Below are 24,577 nucleotides of genomic sequence, written 5' to 3'. Positions count from 1 at the left end.
AGATTACCTTCTCAGATCACACTGCATTGAAATTAGAAGTGAACTACAAAGGGACACAGAAGAAAAACTTTAAAACCTGGAAATTAAACAGCTCACTACTGATCTTATCAATATATGCAGAAAAACCATTCAATAAGGTCCAACACCCATTCATGAAAAAAACTCTCATCAAGATGGGAATGGAAGGAACTTTTTTGTCAATATAGTCAAGGCCATCTACCACAAGCCAATGGCAAATATTATTCTCAGTGGGGATAAACTAGAAGCCCTACCACTGAATTCTGGTACAAGACAAGGCTGGCCCCTCTAACCACTCATATTCTACATAGTATTGAAAGTACTTGCCATAGCAATTAAGCAAGAAAAATATATCAAGGCCATCCACACAGGAAAGGAAGAGGTCACACCTCACTGTTTGCAGATGACATGCTACTATATTTAGAAAACCGTAAAGATTCTACCAAAAAGCTTCTAGAAACAATCAATTCATATAGCAAAGTGGCAGGCTGCAAAATTAACACACAAAAATCAATGGCCTTCTTATGCACATATAATGATAGAGAAAAAATGGACATCAAATAAAAACCAGTCCCATTCAAATTTAGTGCCACATATATTCAAATACCTTGAAGTAAACTTAATTAAAGAGGTAAAGGAACTACACAAAGAAAACTACAAAACATTGTTTCAAAAAATAAAAGAGGACTCAAGGAAATGGAGACACATACCCTGTTCATGGATTGGAAGGATTAATATCATTAAAATGGCAATATTCCCCAAAGAATTGTACAGATTTAAGCAATTCCTCTAAGCATACCGATGATTTTCTTCAAAGAAGTGGATTAAACATTCCTGAAATTCATTTGAATAATAAACATCCATGAATAGCTAAAGCTACCCTAAGGAAAAAGAAGATGGGAGGCATCACTTTCCCCAACTTTAAATCGTACTACAATTAAAACAGCATGATATTGGGATAGAAAGACCCTCAGATCAGTGGAATAGACTTTAATATTCAGAGAATGTTTCCTAGACATGCAATCAATTAATTAAATGCAAAATGAAGTAAGGAAAGCCCTTTCAACAAGTAGTCCTGGGACAACTGGTCAGCCACATGCAAAAAAGCGAACTTGGACCTCCATCTAACACCATGCACAAAGGTCAAATGCACATGGATTAAATCCACACAGAGAGATAGCACAGCAGTAGGGTGTTTGCCTTCCATGGGGCTGACCTGGGAAGGATCCGGTTCAATTCCCAATATCACAGCCTGCCAGGGGTGATTTCTGAGTGCAGAGCCAGAAGTTTACCCTGAGCACCGCTGTGTGTGTGGCCCAAAAACCAATCAACCAATCAATCAAAAAATAAAGTTTAAATAATTAAAACGAAAAATAAAGCCCTTGATATCAGACTCAGAAACATAAGGTATATAGAAGAACATATAGGTAAACACTCCATGACATTGAAACTAAAGGCATTTTCAAGAAGGAAACAGAACTGTACAAACAAGTGGACAAGAAGACAAACAAATGGGACTATATTAAGCTGAGAAGTTTTTGCACCTCAAAGGAAATAGTGGCTATAATATAGGCCACACACAGATAAGGGGCTAATATCTAAGATATACAAGGTTCTGACTGAACTTCACAAGAAAAAAACATCTAACCCAATCAAAAATGGAAAGAAATGAACAAACAATCCCTTAAAGAAGAAATACAAATGGCTAAAAGACACATAAAAAAATACTCCACATCTCTAATCATCAGGGAGATGCAAATCAAAGCAACAATGAGGTACCATCTCACGCCACAGAGACTAGTACACATCACAAAGATTAAGAACAATCAGTGCTGGAGTGGATGTGGTGAGAAAGGAACTCTCATTCACTTCTGGTAGGAATGCAGTCTAGTACTGCCTTTATGGAAAAAAAAAAATGGAGATTCCTCAAAAAATGGGAAATTGAGCTTTCATTTGATCCAGTCATACCACTACTAGGGATATACCTAGGAACACAAAAACACAAAAAAAGATATTAATACAAAAATACCTTCTGCACACCTATATTCATTGCAGTGCTATTTACTATAACCAGAATCTGGAAACAACCCAGATGCCCAACAACAGATGAGTAGCTAAATAAACTGTGGTACATATACACAATGAAATACTATGCAGCCATCAGAAAAAAGGAAGTCATGGAATTTTCCTAAATGTGGATGGACATGGTAACTATTATGCTGAGTGAAATAAATCAGAGGGAGAGAGAAAGACACAGAATAGTCTTATTCATCTATGAAATTATGAAAAATAAAAGACATTATTATAATAATAAATAAATCAGAAGGAGAGAGAAAGACACAGAATAGTCTTATTCATCTATGAAATTATAAAAAATAAAAGACATTATTGTAATAAATAAAAGACATAATTGTAATAAGAGACAATAGAGATGACTGCTGGAAAGTCCAGCCCACGTTATGAAGTTTACCACAAAGAGTGGTGAGTTCAGTTACAGAAATAACTACACTATAATGACAATGGTAATGAGAGAAATAGAAGACAAGAGCTATAAGCAGGAAGTGTTGTGGGTGTTAGGGATAAAAATAATATGTCTTAAATACAGGCAGGGGATGGAAGGAGGGAAATGGGGCATTGGTGATGGGAGTATTGTACTGGTGAAGGGGGGTGTCCTTTTATATAACTGAAACCCAACTACAAAGACATTTGTAATTATGGTGCTTAAATAAATATATTAATTTAAAAAATTCCAGTAGCAACATTAAACAAGGAAACAAGTTATCTTTTATCTAATATCAATTTATTCAAAATGTTATTGTAATATGGAACAAACACAAAATTTGAAAATTTATTTTAAAGGATTATATCCTTAGTGCCAGGGCATACCTAAACTTTTAGGGGGACTCAGCCCACCAGTTGTATCCTCAGATTTTTCTGGTGGGGAGAACTAAAATAACCCTCATGGGGTTCCTCAAAAGGCCCACTGTGGATGTCTTTTTCCCCTGCGTGGATGGTTGAGGAATTTCCAAAGAGATGCTTGGCATTACATTTTTAGTCAGTATTTGACTATCTCTCCTTTGTAAATATCAGGCAAAATTATGGCCTCTATCAAATAATTTGGCTCAGAAATTTCAGCACCGAAGATTATTTTGAGAACCCCTTTTCTGGATATAGCCAGCCCTAATAGCAAAGACAATACTTTTTCTCTCTTTTTCTTTTCGGCCACACCCGTTTTATGCTCAGGCGTTACTCCTGGCTAAGCACTTAGAAATTGCACCTGGCTTGGGGGGACCATATGGGATGCTGGAGGATCGAACCGGGGTCCTTTCTTGGCTAGTGCTTGCAAGGCAGACACCTTACCTCTAGGGCCACCTCACCGGCCCCTTTTTTCTCTCTTTTTCAAATATGTCCTTGCAGCTGCATTTTCTGGCTATTGACTATTGACCCTCCTTTAGAAATAGGGAAACTCATTTTTGGAGATTTGGCTCCTCCCTTTACTTTACCTCTAAAACAATAAAGTCTAGTCCAGTAAAGATCAAGGTCCTAGATATTTTCTACTCCCTCCTAATCATAATTTTGCATTCAAAGTAAGCTTGCAAAGAGTTACCTTAAGTTGTAACCTTCTTTTGTAACCTAGAATGTTTACAGTCACACCCATAGCTTAGGTATTGTTACTGTTGTACCTTGCTTTGTGATTATAATTATTCTTCACCAATGGCTAATTTTACCCCTATAAATTCCCCTGCTCAAAAAATTAAACTTGTCGCACTTCTGCCAGAAGATGAGTTGACTCCACACACTCTGTGTGGTTTCATTATTTCATATTTCATATTCGACCGCTCGTGTTACCCGTTTTCCTCTCATTGAAGGATTTGCTCCCCACTAGAGATGTGAGACGCCTGCAGCACTTAGGGATAGGATCAATCACCCTTTGAACAAAACTACTTTTCTGCTGCTAAGAAGTCATGTTCTGGGGCCGGAGAGATAGCATGGAGGTAAGGGCGTTTGCCTTTCATGCAGGAGGTCATCAGTTTTGAATCCCGGCGTCCCATATGGTCCCCCTGCGCTGCCAGGAACAATTTCTGAGCCTGGAGCCAGGAATAACCCCTGAGCACTGCCGGGTGTGACCCAAAAACCACAAAAAAAAAAAAAAAAAAAAAAAAAAAGAAGTCATGTTCTTTACCGTCCCCTCCAGCTAACAAGTTTTCATTCACAATAAGGACACTCTTCACAAACTTGACAGGCATTATCACGCAGACCCCATAAAAGGCACTTTCTAGACACTTAGTTAATAAGGTGAAACCTGAGGTTTTCACATGGTCCACAAAAACCAACTAAAAAATACTCCCACACCCAATATGAGATTTATCTCAGCCATGAACACATAGCCATGAAGTGTCCAGACAGAATAAAACCTGATTGAGGAAAATAACTATTCTTTTTACTACCCTTAAGCCCCAATGGGATTCTTGAGTTGTGTTTATTATATGTGAGAATGGGGTTTGAGACCTATAACAATAGTAGATCTGACTATGCTCCCAAAATAACCAACTAATCCCAGGCTTAGTAACCAAGTCGGACTTTTCTTCTAGTATTATCTCTAATACTTTATGTTCTTTATTATGTAACTACAGAGATATGTTAAGCCATTTGGTTCTGAACATGTGGGCTCTGACATTCAAAGACTTGGTGAAGACACCTGTTATTATTATAAAAAGCGTTTTAATTTTTGGTTTTTGAGCTACATTTGGCTCGCTGGAGTCACTGAAGGCTGCTCCTGGCTCAGTATCTCAGGATTCATGTAGAAGAAATGTGGCTTTGCTTGTGAATGCAAGTAAAGCATTCACACAGCCTAATTAAACTACCTTTCTGGCCTCCAAGATGTTTAAGACTAAACACAAACTCTTGGTCATGTTCATTCCTTCAAGTACTGACAAGAGCTATAAGCAGAAGTGTTGTGGGTGTTAGGGATAAAATAATATGACTTATATGTGAGAGAAGGAGTTTTCTCTCTGGGTCCATAAAAAAGCTCCTGGTATTTAAGGAGTACACCTCCTCTTGGAACTTTCACTGAAAACAAAAATAATGGTCAAAGCTGGAGAGACTAGCAATGAAAACTGGTAGAGAGGGTGCTAACCAAATCTAAGGAAATAGAGGTCATTTGTCCCTTATCTTTAATGGTACAAAGTGCAGTATACTGATGATAAAAACGAAGTTGGGAATTAGGAGCTGGAGAATTCCTGATGATGTGTGTGTTTCTGAACTCCAACTACAAAAGCTGAAGTTTTGTGGGTTTGACCCTTTCTCCTGCACATGATCTCCCACCTTCCACCTGCACCAGAAGTGGTCTTCCAGAAGCCTTCAAGTTGGAGGGAGCTCCACCTGTCAATGAACTGGTCAATGATGACGATGTCACCGGGCTGGATCTCCTCCCGCAAGGAGCCACAGGCCGTGGTCACTATGACATGAGTGCAACCCTCCTCCTTCAGGGCCCAGATGTTGGCCTGGTAGTTGACTTTGGAAGGCATGATGGTGTGCTGCCGCCCATGCCTGTGGAATGGAGTCAACATGGCATGAATTGAGCAGGTACTGGAAACTCTCAGGAAAATAATTGCAGCTCTGGCCTTTCCACGCAAGCACTTTCACTGGCAGTGCGAGAACAGCAAGAAGATAGGCAGCACACAAGACCCTAATTATAAACAGCAGGGTTTTAAGAGAGCAGCTGGCAGCACAGTCTAAGGGCTTTCCTATTCATTAAGAATAGCTAGAATTTACCCTTAAGAAAATGTGCATTTGATGGTCAGACATTTCATAGTCCAATACATTTCTACTCAGTTGACAGGAGAAACTGTGGAGTCACATCATATGGTTTTTCTCCCAGAGACAGGAATGATGAAGCAATTCTCCAGCAATAGCCACAGCCCAACTACTAGATGATGATCTAGAAGTTAAATTTAGTGTTTATAGGCTCCAGCAAAGTGTGTGTGTGTGTGTGGCTCAACTTGCAGGAGGCCCTCAGTTTAATCCCTGGCAATAACGAAAAACAAGGAACAAGGAAGTGATTAAAAAAGCCTAGAGCTCATGCCTTGCAAAGATTTGAAGCCCTGAATTAAACCCTGCACTTCAAAGGACCTTCAGAACCTTCCTGTATGACAGTAGTGGTCTCCAGAATTGGATATGGAGATGGTCCATTCCAGTGAGACACACTGCCTGAGAGTACTTTCCCTAAAAAAAGGGCAATGTTAAGTATGCTGAGATAAATTTTTTTTGGGGGGACAGGATTCTCTGTCTTATGGGGAGCAACTGGGAACACTGATGAAAGGGAACTACAGTGGAGAAGGGATTAGAGCATGATCACTGAAATGATCACTTGAAATCCAATCATAAATAACTTTGTAACTCAGGCTGATCCTGTAGATATAAAACAAACAAGCAATTAAAATAAACCTTGACTTTGAATGTATTCTGAATTGCTGAGATCCTGTCAAGTGATGCTCACACTCTGTGCCTGGACACTAAGATAAAGTGCTTTAAGAAGCTTGGGGCTGGTGAGGTGGTGCTAGAAGTAAGGTGTCCTGCCTTCCAAGCGCTAGCCAAGGAAGGACCGCGCTTCAACCTGTCGGTGTCCCATTATGGTCCCCCCAAGCCAGGAGCAATTTCTGAGCGCTTACCCAGGGAAGTAACCCCTAAGCATCAAACGGGTGCTGGCCCAAAAAAACAAAACAAAATAAAACAACAAAAAAAAAACCAAAAAAGCAAAAGAAGCTCAATAGCGAAACCATGCTTATCCATACTCTTCATCCTTCAGAGATTTGTTCTAATTTCCCCAGTAAAGGCCTAAAAAAAATTACTGGTATCTTATTCTCCTGTGCTATTCTGTATTATACTGTGTTTTTCCTACACATTAATAGGATCGAGTTTTTTAAAATTACACTACACACAGGAGATTAACGTACAGTGAAATTACACATAGTAAGGGATTGACAAAAAATAATATAAATTTATTTATAAATTCATTGTATACAATAATTATACTGAAATAAGTGTCATTTCTCTCATTCACCCTCACTCCCTCTCTCCTTAGTATTTTCTGCTCACACCCAGTGGTGATCACTCAGGGGATCAAAGTGTAATGGTGGATCAAGCTAGAGTTAACTGACTGCAGGACAAGTGACTTAGTCCTGGTACTATATCCCTGGCCCCGTGTCAAAGTAATATTACTAGAGGCAATACTTTTAGACAAGCATGGACAATGAGTAACTGAAATCGGGAGAAAACAAAATCAATGTGGATGCTACGACACTTGTTGGGTTTGAACCATACCCAGCAATGTTTAAGGCTTACTCCTGGCTCTGCACTCAGGGCTTACTATGGTAGGCTCAGGGGCATCAGAGATCAAACCCAAAATAAGCACCCTACCCACTCCACTATCAGTTTGGCCCTTTATGTGACTAATTTTTAAGTGCCAAGGCATGAACACAAGGGACCTAATTAATATACCTACCTATATCCCCATATCTATAAAATCTAAAAACTGCTACCCCAGGGATCAAGAATGGAAACATCTCGGGCCCGGAGAGATAGCACAGCGGTATTTGCCTTGCAAGCAGGCCGATCCAGGACCAAAGGGGTGGTTGGTTCGAAATCCCGGTGTCCCATATGGTCCCCCATGTCTGCCAGGAGGCTATTTCTGAGCAGGACAGCCAGGAGTAAACCCCTGACATCGCCGGGTGTGGCCCAAAATCAAAAAAAAAAAAAAAAAAAAAAAAAAAGAAACATCTTGCAGGGGGAGGGTTATAAGCCAATGATGCTCAGGGTTATTTCTGGCTCTGTGTTCAGGATCACTCTGGGTAGTACTTGGGATCAAACCTGTGACATCTATGTAAAAGGGCAAAGTACTCTATCTGATATACTATCTCTCCAGGCCCCCCAAACATTATCCTTTTATTTAGTTATTAGAAGAAAAAAAATTGAATAAAAATATTCTTCCAGTCAGAATTAAATTCTTTTTAATTTATTTCTCATTGAATTAACTAAGCTTTCTCAAAGAAAGGGCTGCTGGGGAGGGAATTAGTGTTTGGTCTCCAAAGTTAATATAACTTACCCCAAACTAACCCCCCCAAATATGGTAAAAGTGACTAAAATACTTTGGTTCCATCAACAAGTAAAAACTCATATCTGTATCATAGTCTTCCAGAAATTTAGTTCATATTTTTTTTGTGAGGCTAATCTTCAAAAAATAAGACTCACCTTGCAAGGAGGACGCAATCCACATTCTTTATCTTCCCCAAAATTAAGGCATCAGAAGGCATAAACAGAATGAAAAATAGTTACTCTTCCTGATTGAAAAACAAACACACAAAACAAAACATTTAAATGCTACCCTTTTTAAACTGGTTAACCACAATAGGATTTGTGGAATTTAGGTGTTGAAGATACAAGGGAGGGTATGGACAACAGGGAAGGTATGGGATATAATTCAGTGCTAAAGTGCAGGCCTCGAGGCTATAGCATTAGTATAGTGGGTAGGGCACTTGCCTTACACACAGCTGACCTAGGTTCAAGGTTCCTCTCTGGTCACACAGAGCATAGCTAGGAGTGATTCCTGTGTAGAGAGCTAGAATAACCCCTGAGCACACACTGCTTGGTGGGCCAAAACAAAATGAAAACAAAGTGGCGGCCTTTGCACCTGTGAGTCTTGGTGTGAGTGACAGCAATACTCAGAGGACACAAAGTCCATCTAAGAACCAGGCTGGTTTGAATGTCAGAGGGTAGGACCTTTAGAAGCTCAGCAAACACAATGTCTAAGAGCAGCACCATGAACCTGGCCTAGGCCAGGATTTCACAGGGCTGGGAGAATAAACACTCTTTTTCCTGACTAAAGGTTGAGTGTTATTGTCAGTTTTGTGTCTAATAAGGAAACTCTGTCTGTGGGCTTGGGTTTGACTAAGGAAAGGCTACTGTGCAAGGCAATCCCGCCCCCCCCCCCCACACTCAACAGCCAATAGTAGCTCCCAAATTTAGTGTGGTATGACCTCACACCAGAAGTGATTCAAATGCAGAAATTTGAAAAGTTCAAGTGGGTTATGTCTGACTTAAATATCTGGGCTTCTATGAAACCTATTAGAAAGTACTTGTGTCTGTTCAAAAGCCATCGCCAAGGCACCATTAGGGGCCCTGTCTTAACAGGTCAAAAGAACACAATAAGGGGACACTGCCACCTCTCAGATGAGGCAGATGGAGGGAAAAAAAAAAAATCCAAACAGAAAAAAGCTGTATTTTTTTTTTTTATTGTTTTATTGTTGGGTATATACCCAACAGTGCTCAGGTATCAATCTGCTGGTTTGGTGAGGTGATAGTAACTGAACCCAGGGCCAGTGATGTGTTCAGGCAAGAAGATCACCCACTGTACGATGTCTCTGTTATCCTAACTTTTTTTTTAGGGAAAAAAGGAAGAAATTCAAAGATAAAGAGAAACGAGATGATTGCTAGCCATTAAGTGGAAATTAACCTTTCCAAATGGAGTATCCACATAGTTTTTCAGTTCTTCCTTCTAAATTTCGGGGATCATCCAGACCTGTTCCTCCAATTATTCCAATCTATGGGAGATAATGAAAAGGGAACAACATTTAGTCATTTTTCATTAGAAATAATAATTATGTAAAATTATTTTAAAAGCAAATTCATTTACTTAGATGCTCATCTCCAAACCTGTTAAAAAAAATACTAGTGAAACATAGCCTGGTCAACCCACAGTTGGACTTGTGGGGTCACATTTAATTATTGGGATGGAGAAGCACACTGAAAGTGTTCAGGGGCCATCCCTGGCTCTGTGTTAAGTTGAAACCTGGAAGTTCTCAGGGACTATATTGTGGTGCCATGGAATCGGACTGGCTGGCTGCCTGGAAGGCAAGAGCCTTATTTGCTGTATTTTCTCTGGTCCTAAGATGACATTTCCTGACAACTATTTGAATTGAAAAATTTGTTCAAAATACCTTACTTTGATTTAGAAAACCATACTACAAATAGTCAAATGTGATTATTGAAAGTACTTTCTTTTTTTAAAAAAGTACATGGAATGAGGGGGCCGGAGAGATAGCACAGTGGTGGGGCGTTTGCCTTGCACGCTGCCGATCCAGGGACAGATGGTGGGTCTAATCTCGGCATCCCACATGGTCCCCCCCAGAGCCTGCCAGGATATGACTTCTGAGCATAGAGCATAGGAGTAACCCCTAAGCACTGCCGGGTGGTGGACCTAAAAACTAAAAAAAAGAGGAAAAGAATGATTCACAAATTTGCATGTCATCCTTGCACGGGGCCAGGCTACAATCTTCTCTCTACAAGGAGCCAGGCTAAAATCTTCTCTCTACATCCCAATTTTAGTAGCACTGAAAGTACTTTTTTAACTAATTTAATTTTCTCTACAAAGTATGCTATGGCAGTGGTTTTCAAACATTTACATATAAATTACAAATATTATATAATAAATGGGACACCATTATTTACAATAAAACTACTAATGATCTGTGGCATAATAGATTATTTAGCAATAACTTTTGTGTTAGAAGTTGAAAATAGTTCATTAGTAGCACAAAAACATCAGAAGAGAATTATTTGTTATTAGTCTATATCAATTCATTTGATAATGGATAGCAAAGATTTTCTTCTGTAAGACCATAAGGGACCATAGAAAGGGAGTCTTAAGTGGCACGAAAAGTCAATCTCTTGTAATATTCAATAGATAACACCTAATTATTATTACTTCCTTCCTCCCTCCTCACCTCCCCTCCCTCCCTCCCCTCCCTCCCTCCTCCCTCCTCCTCCCTCCTTCCTTCCTTCCTTCCTTGGCGTTTGAGTCACTCCTGGCAGCCTCTCAGGGGGTTATTCCTGGCTCTACGCTCAGAAATCGCCCCTGGCAGGCAGGAGAGGGGACCATATGGGGATGCCCCGGATTCGAACCACCATCCTTCTGCATGCAAGGCAAACACCTTACCCTCCATGGTATCTCTCCAGCCCCCCTAATTATTAATTTCAATGATAGTTTTATTTTACTCTGGGGAGTCTTTGGTGGGACAAACATCTGGCAGAAGTCAAGGGTTACTCCTGGCTTTGCGTCTTAGGGGCAAAAATATATGGTGCCAGAGATAAAACCAAGATTGGCCACACTAAGGCAAGTGCTTTCTCCTGTTTCTTTCTCTGGGGCACCTAGCTTAAAATTCTTATATTTTAATGCTAACAATTTAATCATTTTTCAGTGTTCTTAAGAGTTCACAACTTCCCAAAATGGCTGAGTAAATTTGTGAAGTTGGCGGCCATCTTGTGGTGTATTACAGAAATCACAGCTTTTCTCAATCACACCACCTCATTTCTCTACCCTTACTACAAATCTAATTGCATAGGGGAAAGACTAAGCAAAACAAAACAAAACAAACTAAAGCAATATTGTTTCCAACTCAATATATGTGGTCCACTTCAGTCAGCACTACAGTTAAGTGAGTACCAGTTTGAGAGGGAACTTTAATGAGGTAAAATATTTTTACTTAAGAAATGTGAGAGGGATTACATGTGTTACCATAGATAAAGTAAATTTATAAAGTGAATTATATAAGTTTATATATCCAGCAGTGCTCAGGGGTCACCCCTGGCTTCTGCACTCAGAAATCACCTCTGGCAGGCTGGGGGACCATATGGGATGCGTGGGAATCAAACTGGGGTCCCTCCTGGGTTGGCCACATTCAAGGTAAATGCCCTACTGCTGTGCTCTTTCCGGCCCTGAAGGAATCACTTTTTTCAATCACAATATTCTATGAAACTACATATGAAAGGATAGAGAGAGGAGAGAGAGAGAGAGGAGGAGAGAGAGAGAGAGAGAGAGAGAGAGAGTAGATCTCAGGATTGTTACTATGCTATTTGTCTTCTATTCTCTATGTTCTCTTTCCTTCTAGTCCTCCTATGATGGTGAGATTTTTCTCAACTTTCTGATTAAAGGTAAGTTTTGTAATTTAGGGCTAGACGTGGTGTGTGGTGTGTGTAGGAGAGAAGAGAGAGAGAGAGAAAGAGAGAGAGAGAGAGAGAGAGAGAGAGAGAGAGAGAGAGAGAGAGAGAGAGAGAGAGAGAGAGAGAGAGAGAGAGAGAGAGAGAGAAAGATACTGCTCAGAGCTCAATCCTAGCTCAGTACTCAGAGATCACTCCTGGCAATGCTTGAGGGACCATATGAGTTTCCAGAGAGTGAAACCAGCCTGAGAGGCCTTGTACAAGAAAAGTGTTCTAGCCATTGCACTATCTCTCTGGCCCCTGGATTTGTCTGTTTTATAACTCTGAAACACCACTTACCAGGGACTTTAGTAGGGGTGGTGTGTGTGTGTGTGTGTGTGTGCGCGCGCGCACGTGTGCGCACACGGGGATATGTGATTTTGGAGACTGAGCCTTGGATCTTATACATGCAAAACAGATGCTACACTGCTGAGCCATATTCCCATCCCTAACTGGGGAATTTAGGAATTATTAATAAATTGTCTTGCCCATGTCTTCACTCAGTCTGAAAACTGAACTTCTAACCCTGAAGTTATTCTTTGATGTTTCTGTGTATGTAAAAAGCTTCTGTTTTCCTTAAAAAAATAGAAAGGATTGCCACTTTGACTCCAACTTGGCTACTTTTGGGTGGTCTGGGAGTCAGGTCATCTCACATCTAACACCGGACTTTCAAATGCTCAATGTACAAACCAAATATGACTCTGTTTTGAAGCTACAGTCGCTGGGTCAAGCTAAATCCAGCATAATGTGGTGGTTAAAAAATGTGAACTCCCACTGCTATTGAAGTCCAGCACTCCATGTTCCCCCACAGAGGCCCTGAGCTTCATTCTGCAACGCATGGCTTTTTAATGATCTATGTTCTGGAGAGCTGGGTCCCTTAGCCTTCATTAGGAACATTACAATACTGAGTCTGAAAGCAATGTAGCTATTACTCACCTGCAAGGAGGTCTGCAGATGCAGGTGAGTCCTATGAACTAGCCAAGGGCTGTTTCTAGAAACCCAAATTTGTGCAAGGGGAAACAGGATAAGTGTAGTAGTAACTGATACACTGGCATATAGCTGGTTTGCTGAACATTTTCTAGCTGTGAGGTCAGCAAGGCTAAGGATGTGGCCCACTAGCGCCACCTACTGGCCCCACAACAAAATACCAGTGGGAAGGAACCATGAAGCCCTAATTCCATTGTCAATGGGGCCCCAAAATTCAAATCAATTGTGTATTTCCCTATGTTGTAAAAGAACAATACTGAAACACTGACTCATCCATCATAATATGAGTAAAGTGTTTAGAGCAGGGTGGAGCATCGCATTTTGTCCTATTTGGGGGGGAAAGTACTGGAGATTAATAGCCTACCTGATTCACAAATGAGGAAAGTAACAGATATTTTAAAAAGTTGCCTAGGGTACCAGGGAGATAGGTACTGCACTTAAGGCATGTCCTCTTGCACACGGCCAACCTGGGTTTCATCCCCAGCATCACATATGGTCCCCCAGAATACTGCCAGGAGAGTGGTCCCTGGGCAGAGGCAGAGAATAGCCCCTGAACACTGCTGAGAATGGCTCGTCCCAATAACCATCCCCTCCTAAAGAAAAAAGTTGCTCCAGAGGACAAAGCAGCACTAGGAAGTCAAGGTCTTCCACGTGTGACTTCCTGGCATCCTTGGAATTCTTCCTATACCATTTCCATTAGAAAGTGTTCTCAGGGTCCACATCATGAGGAAAACTCGTATAAAGTTCAAGTTTCTGACAAGGTCATGAATCAAGAATAGAAACAGTGACTCTGGTGGGCACCTAACCCAGGAGGGGGAGGGGACGCCCCACCCGATGCATGATCATGTCCATACTCAGAATCCCTTTCAACAATGAGACTTCACCAGATGCAGCCAGAAGCATCAGTCCTCTGCCTAGGCCACCCTGTGCCATCTGGGAAATATATGTGCTGTGAACCAAGATGGACTATGAAGTCAACTGTGTCCAGTTGAAGATTACTCAAGGTTCTGAAATAAGGAAATCCTTTCACTGTCCTGCCAGATTTTCCAACTAGTCCTTGTCCTACAATTTCTACTCACAAATCTACAAGGTCAGAACTCAAACAAAAAGGGTGTCACTCCTCAGAGCCTGCCATGACCCTAAGTTCAGAAATGATGACTTCCAAGTAAGTGGAGTCCTACTAACTCCCATTTCCCCTGGATACCTGATTCTAGGAGATTCTCAATATTCCAAATGGAAAGGAAGAAATAAGGGCCTCAAATTAGACTCAGGAACACAAATAGGAACAATGACAAAGAGAACTGTTAATCAAAACTACAGGGCTACCTGACAACGAAGTGACTAAAATCATGGGGAACATTTCCTTGGACTGATACTTCCTAAAGAGATAAATTTCCAGATCCAGAAAGATTTTCCAGATCCAGCTTCCTTGGCCCGTCCTGAGGCCTGCCATATCCCATCCAGGGAAGACATTCTCAAAATCCCATAATGCCAGATTCAAGCCACAGAGAAACCAGAGTGCTTTCAAACTTCTAAGATAAAGGAACCAGAATTCAATGCAAGACAATCCTTGATCTAAACAACTTCTGTCCTTCAATGACACACTAACTGGCAAGCACAGCATACAAAAGTCCTCTTGATGGGGCAGACCTGCCAAATGCCTGCATTGCACACTCGTTCAACCCCTTCAAATTGACCCCCAGGGTATACCTGATAGTTCCAACCTGAACAAGACAGGAGTATGTTAATTATGGAAGGGAAACACGAACCCCTCACAGACTCCCTCCACTGAAGTCCAGGTCAGGTCCTATGCCTCAGAATGTAACTGATTAGGGACAGGATGTTAAATAGGTCACAAAATGAGGTCATGGGGGGAGAGAGGGTTCTGATTGGATTGAAGTCCTTATAAAAGACCATATTGGGACCCAGAGAGACAATGCAGTGGGCTGGAGTGGAGCCCATGCTTTCCCTCTGGACACAGAGCCAGGAATAAAACTCACTGGTGAGTGTATTGAACACTGTGAGGATTGTGAGTCTATGTTATCTGAGGATACAGAGAGGACCCAGAGAGGGACACAGGAAATACTTGTAAGTCAAGGAAAAATGGTCACTGAAGAAATCAAGCCTGCCAACACCTTACTTTTGAATCTATGGCCTACAGAATTGTGGGAAGTCCATTTCTACCACTAACTCCCCAAATTTTTGGGGACTTGAATAATAATTAGCATGCAGCGAACAAGTACAGCAGTTTTTATTTTGCCTATTCTTGCAAAGTCAAGGACTTAAAACATCTGCACTCACCAAAAAGAACAATAACCAATGTTGGTGAGGATGTGGAAGAAAGGAATCCTCCTTCACTATCAGTGGAAATGTCAACTGGTGTTGTGTATGTAAACATTTTATGGGATTATTATTAGTTACTGACCCTACCCTGATCGGTGATTGTGCCCTACCCTAGGATGTGACCTGGCATTCTGCCCCCACCCTAGGGTGGGTAGCTGATTCTGCTTTCACCACTGGGTGGTATCTGATCCCACCATTGGGTGGTAAATGATTCTGGGGGATAAAAACAAGGGTCTGTGGAAGGCGAGGGGCTTTTTGTCTGGAACTGATGCGGAGGCTTTGGACTTCAGTCTTGTGCACCGAATAAAGCTAATATTTCCACAAGCCTGACTGTCTGCGAGCTGTTTACCCGCCGTTTCACCTCAGAACCATCGGCTGGACGGGATGGCAGACGAGTACTCCGAGCTGGGGGGGGAAGACCTCATCCTCCATCCCTCCATCAGTCAACCTCTTCAGGAGCTGACTTGCAACACTCTTGCAAAGTCAAGACTTAAAAACATCTGCACTCACCAAAAAGAACAATAACCAATGTTGGTGAGGATGTGGAAGAAAGGAATTCTTCACTATCAGTGGGAATGTCAACTGGTCCATCTCTTTTGGAAGGTGATATGGTTATTACTCAAAACTAAAAATCGAGCTTCCATAAGATCCAGCAATCCCACTCCTTGGAATATACCCCAAGGTCAAAAGAAAGGACATCTGCACACCTATGTTGACTGCAGCACTAGTCATTAGCCAGAATCTTAAAGCAATCTAAGTGTCCAAGGATAGATGATTGGATTTAAAAAAGCATGGCACATACACACATGGAATAATACTGGATAGTAAGGGAAGATAAAGTCAGAGGATATGCTGATAAGTGGATGAATCTGGAGTGTACCATGCTGAATTAAGTGAGTCAGAGAAAGAAGGACACAGTATGATCTCTGTGTATGTGAGATATAAATAAATTTCATAGTGGAGTAAGAAAGTCTAGAAAGTAATAGAAACAAAGAGCAGGAGAGAAGGTAATAGAAACAAAAAGCAAGAGAACTCTTCTTCAGTAGGAAGCTGACCACTGAAGATGTCAGGATGGCCGAGCGGTCTAAGGCGCTGCGTTCAGGAAGCTGACCGCTGAATTGGAGGTGGAGGGGGGATAAATCAGGGAGGGAAACACTAAGACAACAGGGGAGGGGAAAAGGGCTTGCTCTAGAGACAGGCTGGGAGGAAAACTGAGGACACAAGAGTGGAGGAAGGTTAACACTGGTGAAAGGATTTGGTGTATGCTAAAGCTTAAAATGAATAACTTTGTGAGCCAGAGATATGTACGGCAAGTCAAACAATGGTCTTGCATGTGGCTGACATGGGTCCTCAGCATTCCATATGCAAAGCTAAGAGTAACCCCTAAGTACTGCATGGTGTGCTCCCACATGAATAACTTTGTAACTCACACTGATTAAGAATGTAAAAACTATACATATATATAAAGACTTAAAACATCTGTGCTTACTGACTTCTTGGAAGGTAATAGCATTATAAACCTTAAAGACGACCCCTGCCTGGATGTGGCCCCAAAATCAAAACAAAAGAAAAAGACAGACATTCATTTCCAGAAATGAGCAATTATTTTGGATTTTTCTCTTGCACTTATTCTAGAAAACTCTCCTTCAGGAGTGGAACAGGAGCAGGAACCTTCTGGTGCCCCCCAAGACATAGACCCCCATGTTCCCACCCAGGAGCTTTCAATACCAAAGCCCACATCCCGATTACATAGATGCTGAATAATTGTGCAGAGCAGAAATGAGTTCTCTTTAACATCTTCTGTAGGAATAATGTACAGCTAGAACTGAGCAGCTCTTTCTTAGGGTCTCAGATCATAAATTTCTAAAAAGGGAACTGAGTCACCAAGGGAACTGAGCTCACCAAGATCTTATCGCCATTCTGAGTCCCAGAACTGAGGAGTGTTATTTGATGTGACCAAGTTAAACTGTCTGAACTGGTAAACTGACCCTGGATTGTTTGGATAGAGCTAACAAGGGGTCTGAGAAGGGCACCAACTGGACAGAGGCAGCAGAGAAAAGGTCATATGATGTCAGTACAGGAACCATGGGTTGCTGGTGACCTCTGGGAGCAGAAAAATGGCAGAGATTGGGGACTGTCAATGGATTTCCTTAAATCCCTTAACATCTGCTTATAGACATTCCTTTAAGGCTCACTCTGTACTTGTAACTTTGAGAACTCTAAGAAAATATAGTCACATGAACTAAACTTTACTTTATTTAGGGGACCAAATCCAGCAATGCTCAGGGGACCCTATGGCACCAGGAACTACATCAGGCCTTGTAAATGCAAGGCATATGCTCAGCCAGTTGAGCTGACTCTTCAGCTCCAATACAATAGTTTTACATAATACCGGTCACAGTTATATACGGTATTTTCTGGCGTATAAGTCGACTTTTGAAACAAAAAAAGTCAACTGAAAATTGGGGGTCGTCTTATACTCCAAGTATATCCCAAAAATGTGTTTTTTTTTTTAATTTAAACTACTTTATTACATACATGATTGTGTTTGGGTTTCAGTCATGTGAAGAACACCACCCATCACCAGTGCAACATTCCCATCACCAATGTCCCAAGTCTCCCTCCTCCCCACCCAACCCCCGCCTGTACTCTAGACAGGCTTTCTATTTCCCTCGTGCATTCTCATTATTAGGATAGTTCAAAACATAGTTATTTCTCTAACTAAACTCATCTCTGTTTGTGGTGAGCTTCCTGAGGTGAGCTGTAACTTCTAGCTCTTCTCTCTTTTGTGTCTGAAAGTTATTATTGCAAGAATGTCTTTCATTTTTCTTAAAACCCATAAATGAGTGAGACCATTCTGCGTTTTTCTCTCTCTCTCTCTGACTTATTTCACTCAGCACAATAGATTCCATGTACATCCATGTATAGAAAAATTTCATGACTTCATTTCTCCTGACAGCTGCATACTATTCCATTGTGTATATGTACCACAGTTTCTTTAGCCATTCCTCTGTTGAAGGGTATCTTGGCTGTTTCTAGAGTCTTGCTATGGTAAATAGTGCTGCAATGAATATAGGTGGAAGGAAGGGGTTTTTGTATTGTATTTTTGTGTTCCTAGGGTATATTCCTAGAGTGGTATAGCTGGGTCGTATGGGAGCTCGATTTCCAGTTTTTGGAGGAATCTCCATATTGCTTTTCCATACAAGAGCCCCCCCACTGAGTGGAAAAACTATTCACCCAATACCCATCAGACAAGGGGCTAATCTCCAAAATATACAAGACACTGACAGAAATTTACAAGAAAAAAAATCTAATCCCATCAAAAAATGGGGAGAAGAAATGGACAGACACTTTGACAAAGGAGAAATACAAATGGCCAAAAGACACATGATAAAATGCTCCACATCACTAATCATCAGGGAGATGCAAATCAAAACAACTATGAGGTACCACCTCACACCCCAGAGATTGGCACACATCACAAAGAATGAGAACAAGCAGTGTTGGAGGGGATGTGGAGAGAAAGGAACTCTTATCCACTGCTGGTGGGAATGCCATCTAGTTCAACCTTTACCGAAAAATGTTTCAATATGCCGCTAAACGAAAATTGTCTGAATATTGCCACAAAACGAATTTTCCAACTCAATCCTGCACCAATCACTGCTAGGCTTCTCGGACCACCTCTCTAACTCAGCCAGTCCAAGCAGGCTTTTTATGCATGCAAATAAGACAATGTTCTGGACCCAAGATTGGCCAGAATCAGAGACAGGAACGTTCTGTCTGATACAGCGAATATAGGCCTAAACCTATGTTTTAACTGCAAAATTAGGGGGTCGTCTTATATGCTGAAAATTACAGTATGTCCCTTTACTACATGAATTATAAATATAACAAATATAATAATAACAAAATAAGGACAAAAGAAGAGCTTCTTTTCTTCCTGAGATGCCTATCCCTTATAAGATCAATCTGTTTACATCCAACTACCTGTAGACAAGTAGACTACATGTCCATCCTTGTCACAGCAATTATGAAATTTCAGGGTCTTCCCAACTGTTCTCAATGGCCTCAAGAGTCACACTTGGTGGTGCATGGAACAGAACTGGATATCATTTGCATGCAAGGCATGTGTCCCCAAGGTCCCAGAAATTAAAAGAAATCCCTGGAGTGCAAGCTGGACAATTGCCTGAGGAAACTAGAGTCTAGAGAACCCCACTTCTTCCACATGGACTCTCACCACATGCGTTTGCCATTCCGTCTGGAATATAAGTGTGAAGAATATAAAGGGGGTCAATGAGATAGTACACGGGTTAAGGTACTTGCCTTGCATGAAGCCAACCCCAGTTGAGTCCCAGCACTACATATGTTTCCTTGAGCACAGAGCAAGGAGTAAGCCCTAACAATGCTAGGTGCAGTCCTCAAACTCAAAACAGAGAAGAAACAAACAAACTACATTTATGGGAACACTGAGCTAGATACCTGGTTGGTTAGATTTGAATGACACACTGTTGAATTACATCCTGTTTTACCCAAAACAAAGACTTTCCCCAGCTTCCTCTTTCCTATTCATTTATTCCTTTTGAGTATCAAAGGTTCACCTAGACTAGATTGGGATATATACTTTTGTCTCTCACTGGGTCCTTCAGCCTGAGGGTTGAGATTTGAGCTGGTAAACAGAGCTTGTGGGCCCAGGGACCATGAGGCTTGAAGTCATCCAACTCCCAGGTTTTTCTCCCAGTTTTGGTTTACTAATTAATGCAGTGACCCTGCTTCAGACCTGCTCACCTGGGGTTGTAAATATGGTACAAAAGGCATTCACACCACAACACACTGTATCCTGTCAGCCTTTAGCCTGTGTTTTAGCTGACCAGATTAAATATATCGCTCTGCACTCATTTCTGTGTTGCCAGGCAGATCAAACCCAAAGCCATATGCTTGCAAGATATATTCAATCTGGGGCCGAAGAGATAGCATGGAGGTAAGGTGTTTGCCTTTCATGCAGAAGGTCCATGGTTCGAATCCCAGCATCCCATATGGTCTCCCGTGCCTGCCAGGAGCGATTTCTGAGCATAGAGCCAGGAGTAACCCCTGAGCACTGCCGGGTGTGACCCAAAAACCAAAAACCAAAACAAACAAAAAAAAAGATATATTTAATCTATAATTCAAATAGGTTAACTGTCTATTCAATTGAAAATGAGTAAAAGCTGGAATTCTGTGAAACATATTTTCAAAAGTGAGGTATGAGGTTGACCATGCATGCTAAAAAACGGCTGTCAGGAAAACAGAAGTCTGCTGACACCAATGCTACACTGGTGCATCCCTACATTTTCCTGCAAAGAGCATGCTGCCTCCATCTGCAGAAGCCCACACCCCAGGGAACTAGTAAGACCAGTTGCCGGGCATATGACAAAATCCAGACCTCTACATAAACATTTTAAGATATGGAAAATGTGAAAGATGCTGGCCAGGAGATCTCCAGAAGTAAGTCTGGGTGGTACTTTTTTACTTCTTTTTTTTTTTTTTTTTTTTTTTTTGGGTCATACCTGGCAGGCTCAGGGGACCATATGGGATGCCGGGATTTGAACCAATGACCTTCCGCATGCAAGGCAAACAACTTACCCCCATGCTATCTCTCCGGTCCCAAGTACTTTTTACTTTTGTTTTTTTTTTGGGGGGGAGGGTTGGGCCACACCCGGCAGTGCTCAGGGGTTACTCCTGGCTATCTGCTCAGAAATGGCAGGCACAGGGGACCATATGGGACGCTAGGATTCGAACCAACCACCTTAAATTCTACATCAGCTGCTTGCAAGGCAAACACCGCTGTGCTATCTCTCCGGCCCCTACTTTTTACTTAAGTACAGTTGCTACCCATTTGGGCAGACCTGCCCTGTTCTTGGCTCTCTCCCCAAAATCCCCAAATGAGCACAGGGAGTGGTCTGAGTCAGACTATATACTGGTGGTTCAGAAGCCACAGCGGGTTAATATATACCTGTGCTTAAATCCAATGACCTCCCAGGGGAGGTGATACCAGCATTCAGTTTAAAACTAAGGGCACAGGGGCCTGGGACTCTTGGCTATAGCATCTTTCCTCCTCTCACTAGCTCTCACCTCATCCAAGGATGTTTTGTAAATGACCAAAGGCAGAAGTGGCAGGTAATCAGCACACATAACACCAATCAAAGATGATAGCCCTTCCTGTCCCAGGCTAGGTGTGTCCAGAGGACACCTGCTGCATGCAGGTCATCCACATGACAGGAGTATGAACTAGGTACAGAGAACATCTGCCAGATTCTGGAAATTCCTCATACACAGCTGACAGGATGAAAGCTCAGGAAGACTTCTGTGCCCACATGGAACATCAGTTGATATTCCCCAGGCCTCAGTGATTGAGAGTAAGTTCCAGCTTAACCACTCTGATTACTAGGTAGTATGGTTTTAATTAGCCTATATTGTTCTGGACACTAGCACCTCTCGTTTTCTAAGAAGCTGCTGCTGCAGCCTATGGGATTTAATGCTGGCACCACAGATTCTCCACAGTCAAGCTTTCACCCATTCTAATCTCAAAGACTAAAACCAGCAGAAAAACAAGCACTATTTATAGCTATTCATTTTATATTCAGTAGCATGCCAAGACTCAAAATCACAGCATTCAATATTTACACCAGGACTCTGTTCATAGTGTCCAGGATGTACTCCAATGTACTGCTCTAATTGTACTAGAAACCGAGGCAGAGCTAATAACTGGGAGCCTACGCCTGTGGCTTTATTCATTTGGACCACACAAGACATGCTCAGGGTTTACTCCCTGTTCTTTGCTCGGGGATCACTCCTATTTATTTATTTATTTTGGTGGGGAGATCACTCCTTGTAGTGCTAGGGAGACCATATGCAAAGCTGGAACTTAGGCAGGGTTAGTTGTGTGCAAGCCAAGAGCCTTAACCCTGTATTATCTCTCCAGCACTTTTATTTTTAAAATACTACTTTAACAACGATGAGGTACCATCTCATGCCACAGAGACTGGCACAATTCACAAATCACAAGAACAATAAGTGCTGGCGGGGATGTGGGGAGAAAGGAACTCTCATTCACTGCTGGTGGGAATGCTGTCTAGTCCAGCCCCTGTGAAAAACAATATGGAGATCCCTCAAAAAACTGGAAATTGTGGCAGAGCAGTGGCACTGTTGGTAAGGTGTCTGCCTTGCACGCACTAGCCTAGGACAGACTGCAGTTCGATCCCCCTGAGTCCCATATGGTCCCCCAGGCCAGGAGCAATTTCTGAGCGCATAGCCAAGAGTAACCTGTGTCACCAGGTGTGGCTATGTAAACTAAAAAAGAAAAAAATACAACAAAAAATAAAAACTGGAAATTGAGCTCCTATATGATCCAACTATGAGCTCCTATATGATCCAGCTATATAACACTCCTAGGGATATGCCCTAGGAACACAAAAATGCAATACAAAAATCCCTTCCTCACACCTATATTCATCGTAGTGCTGTTTACAAAAGCCAGACTCTGGAAACAACCAAGATGCCCTTCACCCGATAAATGGCTAAAGAAACTGTGGTACATATACACAGTGGAATATTATGCAGCCATCAGGAGAGATGAAGTCATGAAATTTTCCTATACATGGATGTACATGGAATCTATTATGTTGATGAAATAAGTCAGAGAGAGAAAGACGCAGAATGGTCTCACTGATCTATGGGTTTTGAGAAAAATGAAAGACATTAATGTTATGATTTCCAGAGATGAGGGCCAGAAGGACCGGCTCACAATATGAAGCTTATCACAAAGAGTGGTGAGTGCAGTTAGAGAAAAAATACACTAACAACTACCATGACAATGTTAATGAGTGAGAGAAATAGAATGCCTGTCTTGAATACAGGGAGGGGTTGTGGGAGGAAGGAGATGGGAGGCACTGGTGGTGGGAATATTGCAGTGATGAAGAAGGTGTTCTTTTTGTGACTGAAGCCTAACTACAGTCATGTTTGTAATCACGGTGTTTAAATGAAAATATTAATTACAAAAAGAAATACTATATACCTAAAACTCTACTATTGATAACTATCAATCTTTCTTGACCTAAATAAAAGATAAAAAAGCACAATGGATCAGAAAAAAATCACTTTAAATATATACTATAAGGAAAAGTGTATTTCCATTTTGTCCACATAAAGTTGTGTGCAACTAAGGATCCCTTTCATTAATAGTTTCAACGCTGGAGAAAAGTTATTTCACATTAACTCAGTAACCCCATTTACAAAAACTAGCATATAATAAGCTTCATTCATGTCCTAGCTGAACAACACAAACCGAACCTTCCCAGTAAAAATTCTCAGGTGACAGATGAGCATCAAAAAACTTGGGATACTTTGCACAAGCTTCTTGACTATGAGTTGTTTTGTCTCCTTGACCCATAAAGGAGAAGACATCTACAGACATTCGTGGAATGTAAGCTTTTTTTTTCTTCCCAAAAAAGGCAAAAAGAAATTTCCTATCTAAATCTGACAGATGCACACCACACCCTCTTTTCATCTAAGTATCTCATTAAGAGCTAGGACCCAGGGAAGGAATCACACACAGACCCATAGAGATTTCTTTTCTCCCTGGAGAACATTAACACAAGGCAGGAACTCAAGAGCAGCCTGGAGAAAGCTGCCAATAATCCTTATCCCATCTGCCAGGAATTTCCAGAAGTCCAACAGTTAAACGAGGCCTCGGCCAATCAAGAACAGCCTAGAAGGGGGGTCTTAATTCATTATCAGTGTTTCTTTCTAGTGCACTGTAATTCTACACTCTCTGCGGAGGCAAACAAGAGGAAAATGTTGAAATCCTTAGGGGGGGAATTTCGCTGCACCCCACCAAACGGGCGGCCTCCCTCTGGCCAAAGTCCCAGGCTACCAAGGTAGCACATGGCTCTGGGGGGATGAGACCCTGGAGGAGGAGCGAGGTCACAAGGGAGACATCAACACTCCCCCCCCCCCCCCCCCCAATAACGAACAAAGCAGTTCCAAAAGTCTGAGGCCTGCAAAGGGAGAGAGGCCTTAAACTCCTTTCCAAAGCTTCTAAAACAAAGTCACAGCGGGACGCCGCTGGGGCAAAACTTCGGGACAACTCCTAATGCAACTCAAAGGCTTGCCAAAGAGAGAAAAATAAGCCGGAGGCTTGCAAAAAAAGGGGGGGGGGCAG

General features: G+C 41.7%; 1 protein-coding gene across 1 annotated transcript in view; it reads right to left on the bottom strand.

Annotated features, from left to right (window-relative positions):
* Nucleotides 1-23,830, bottom strand: part of MTAP (methylthioadenosine phosphorylase) — a 52,935-nt gene extending 29,105 nt beyond the window's left edge. Inside the window, exons 1-7 of the mRNA XM_049770373.1 lie at nt 23,760-23,830; nt 16,437-16,494; nt 14,689-14,762; nt 12,988-13,042; nt 9,531-9,571; nt 8,269-8,328; nt 5,401-5,568 (exon numbers count right to left, since the gene is read on the bottom strand). Of these exons, the coding sequence (XP_049626330.1) occupies nt 5,401-5,568; nt 8,269-8,328; nt 9,531-9,571; nt 12,988-13,042; nt 14,689-14,762; nt 16,437-16,494; nt 23,760-23,830 (527 nt within the window). The remainder of the gene's footprint in view (nt 1-5,400; nt 5,569-8,268; nt 8,329-9,530; nt 9,572-12,987; nt 13,043-14,688; nt 14,763-16,436; nt 16,495-23,759) is intronic.
* Nucleotides 23,831-24,577: the final 747 nt, after the last annotated feature.

This window comes from Suncus etruscus, chromosome 1, assembly GCF_024139225.1.
Source record: "Suncus etruscus isolate mSunEtr1 chromosome 1, mSunEtr1.pri.cur, whole genome shotgun sequence".
Classification (NCBI taxonomy): domain Eukaryota; kingdom Metazoa; phylum Chordata; class Mammalia; order Eulipotyphla; family Soricidae; genus Suncus; species Suncus etruscus.
Note: the sequence above shows the minus strand (reverse complement) of the source record. Positions and strands in the feature narration are given on the sequence as shown.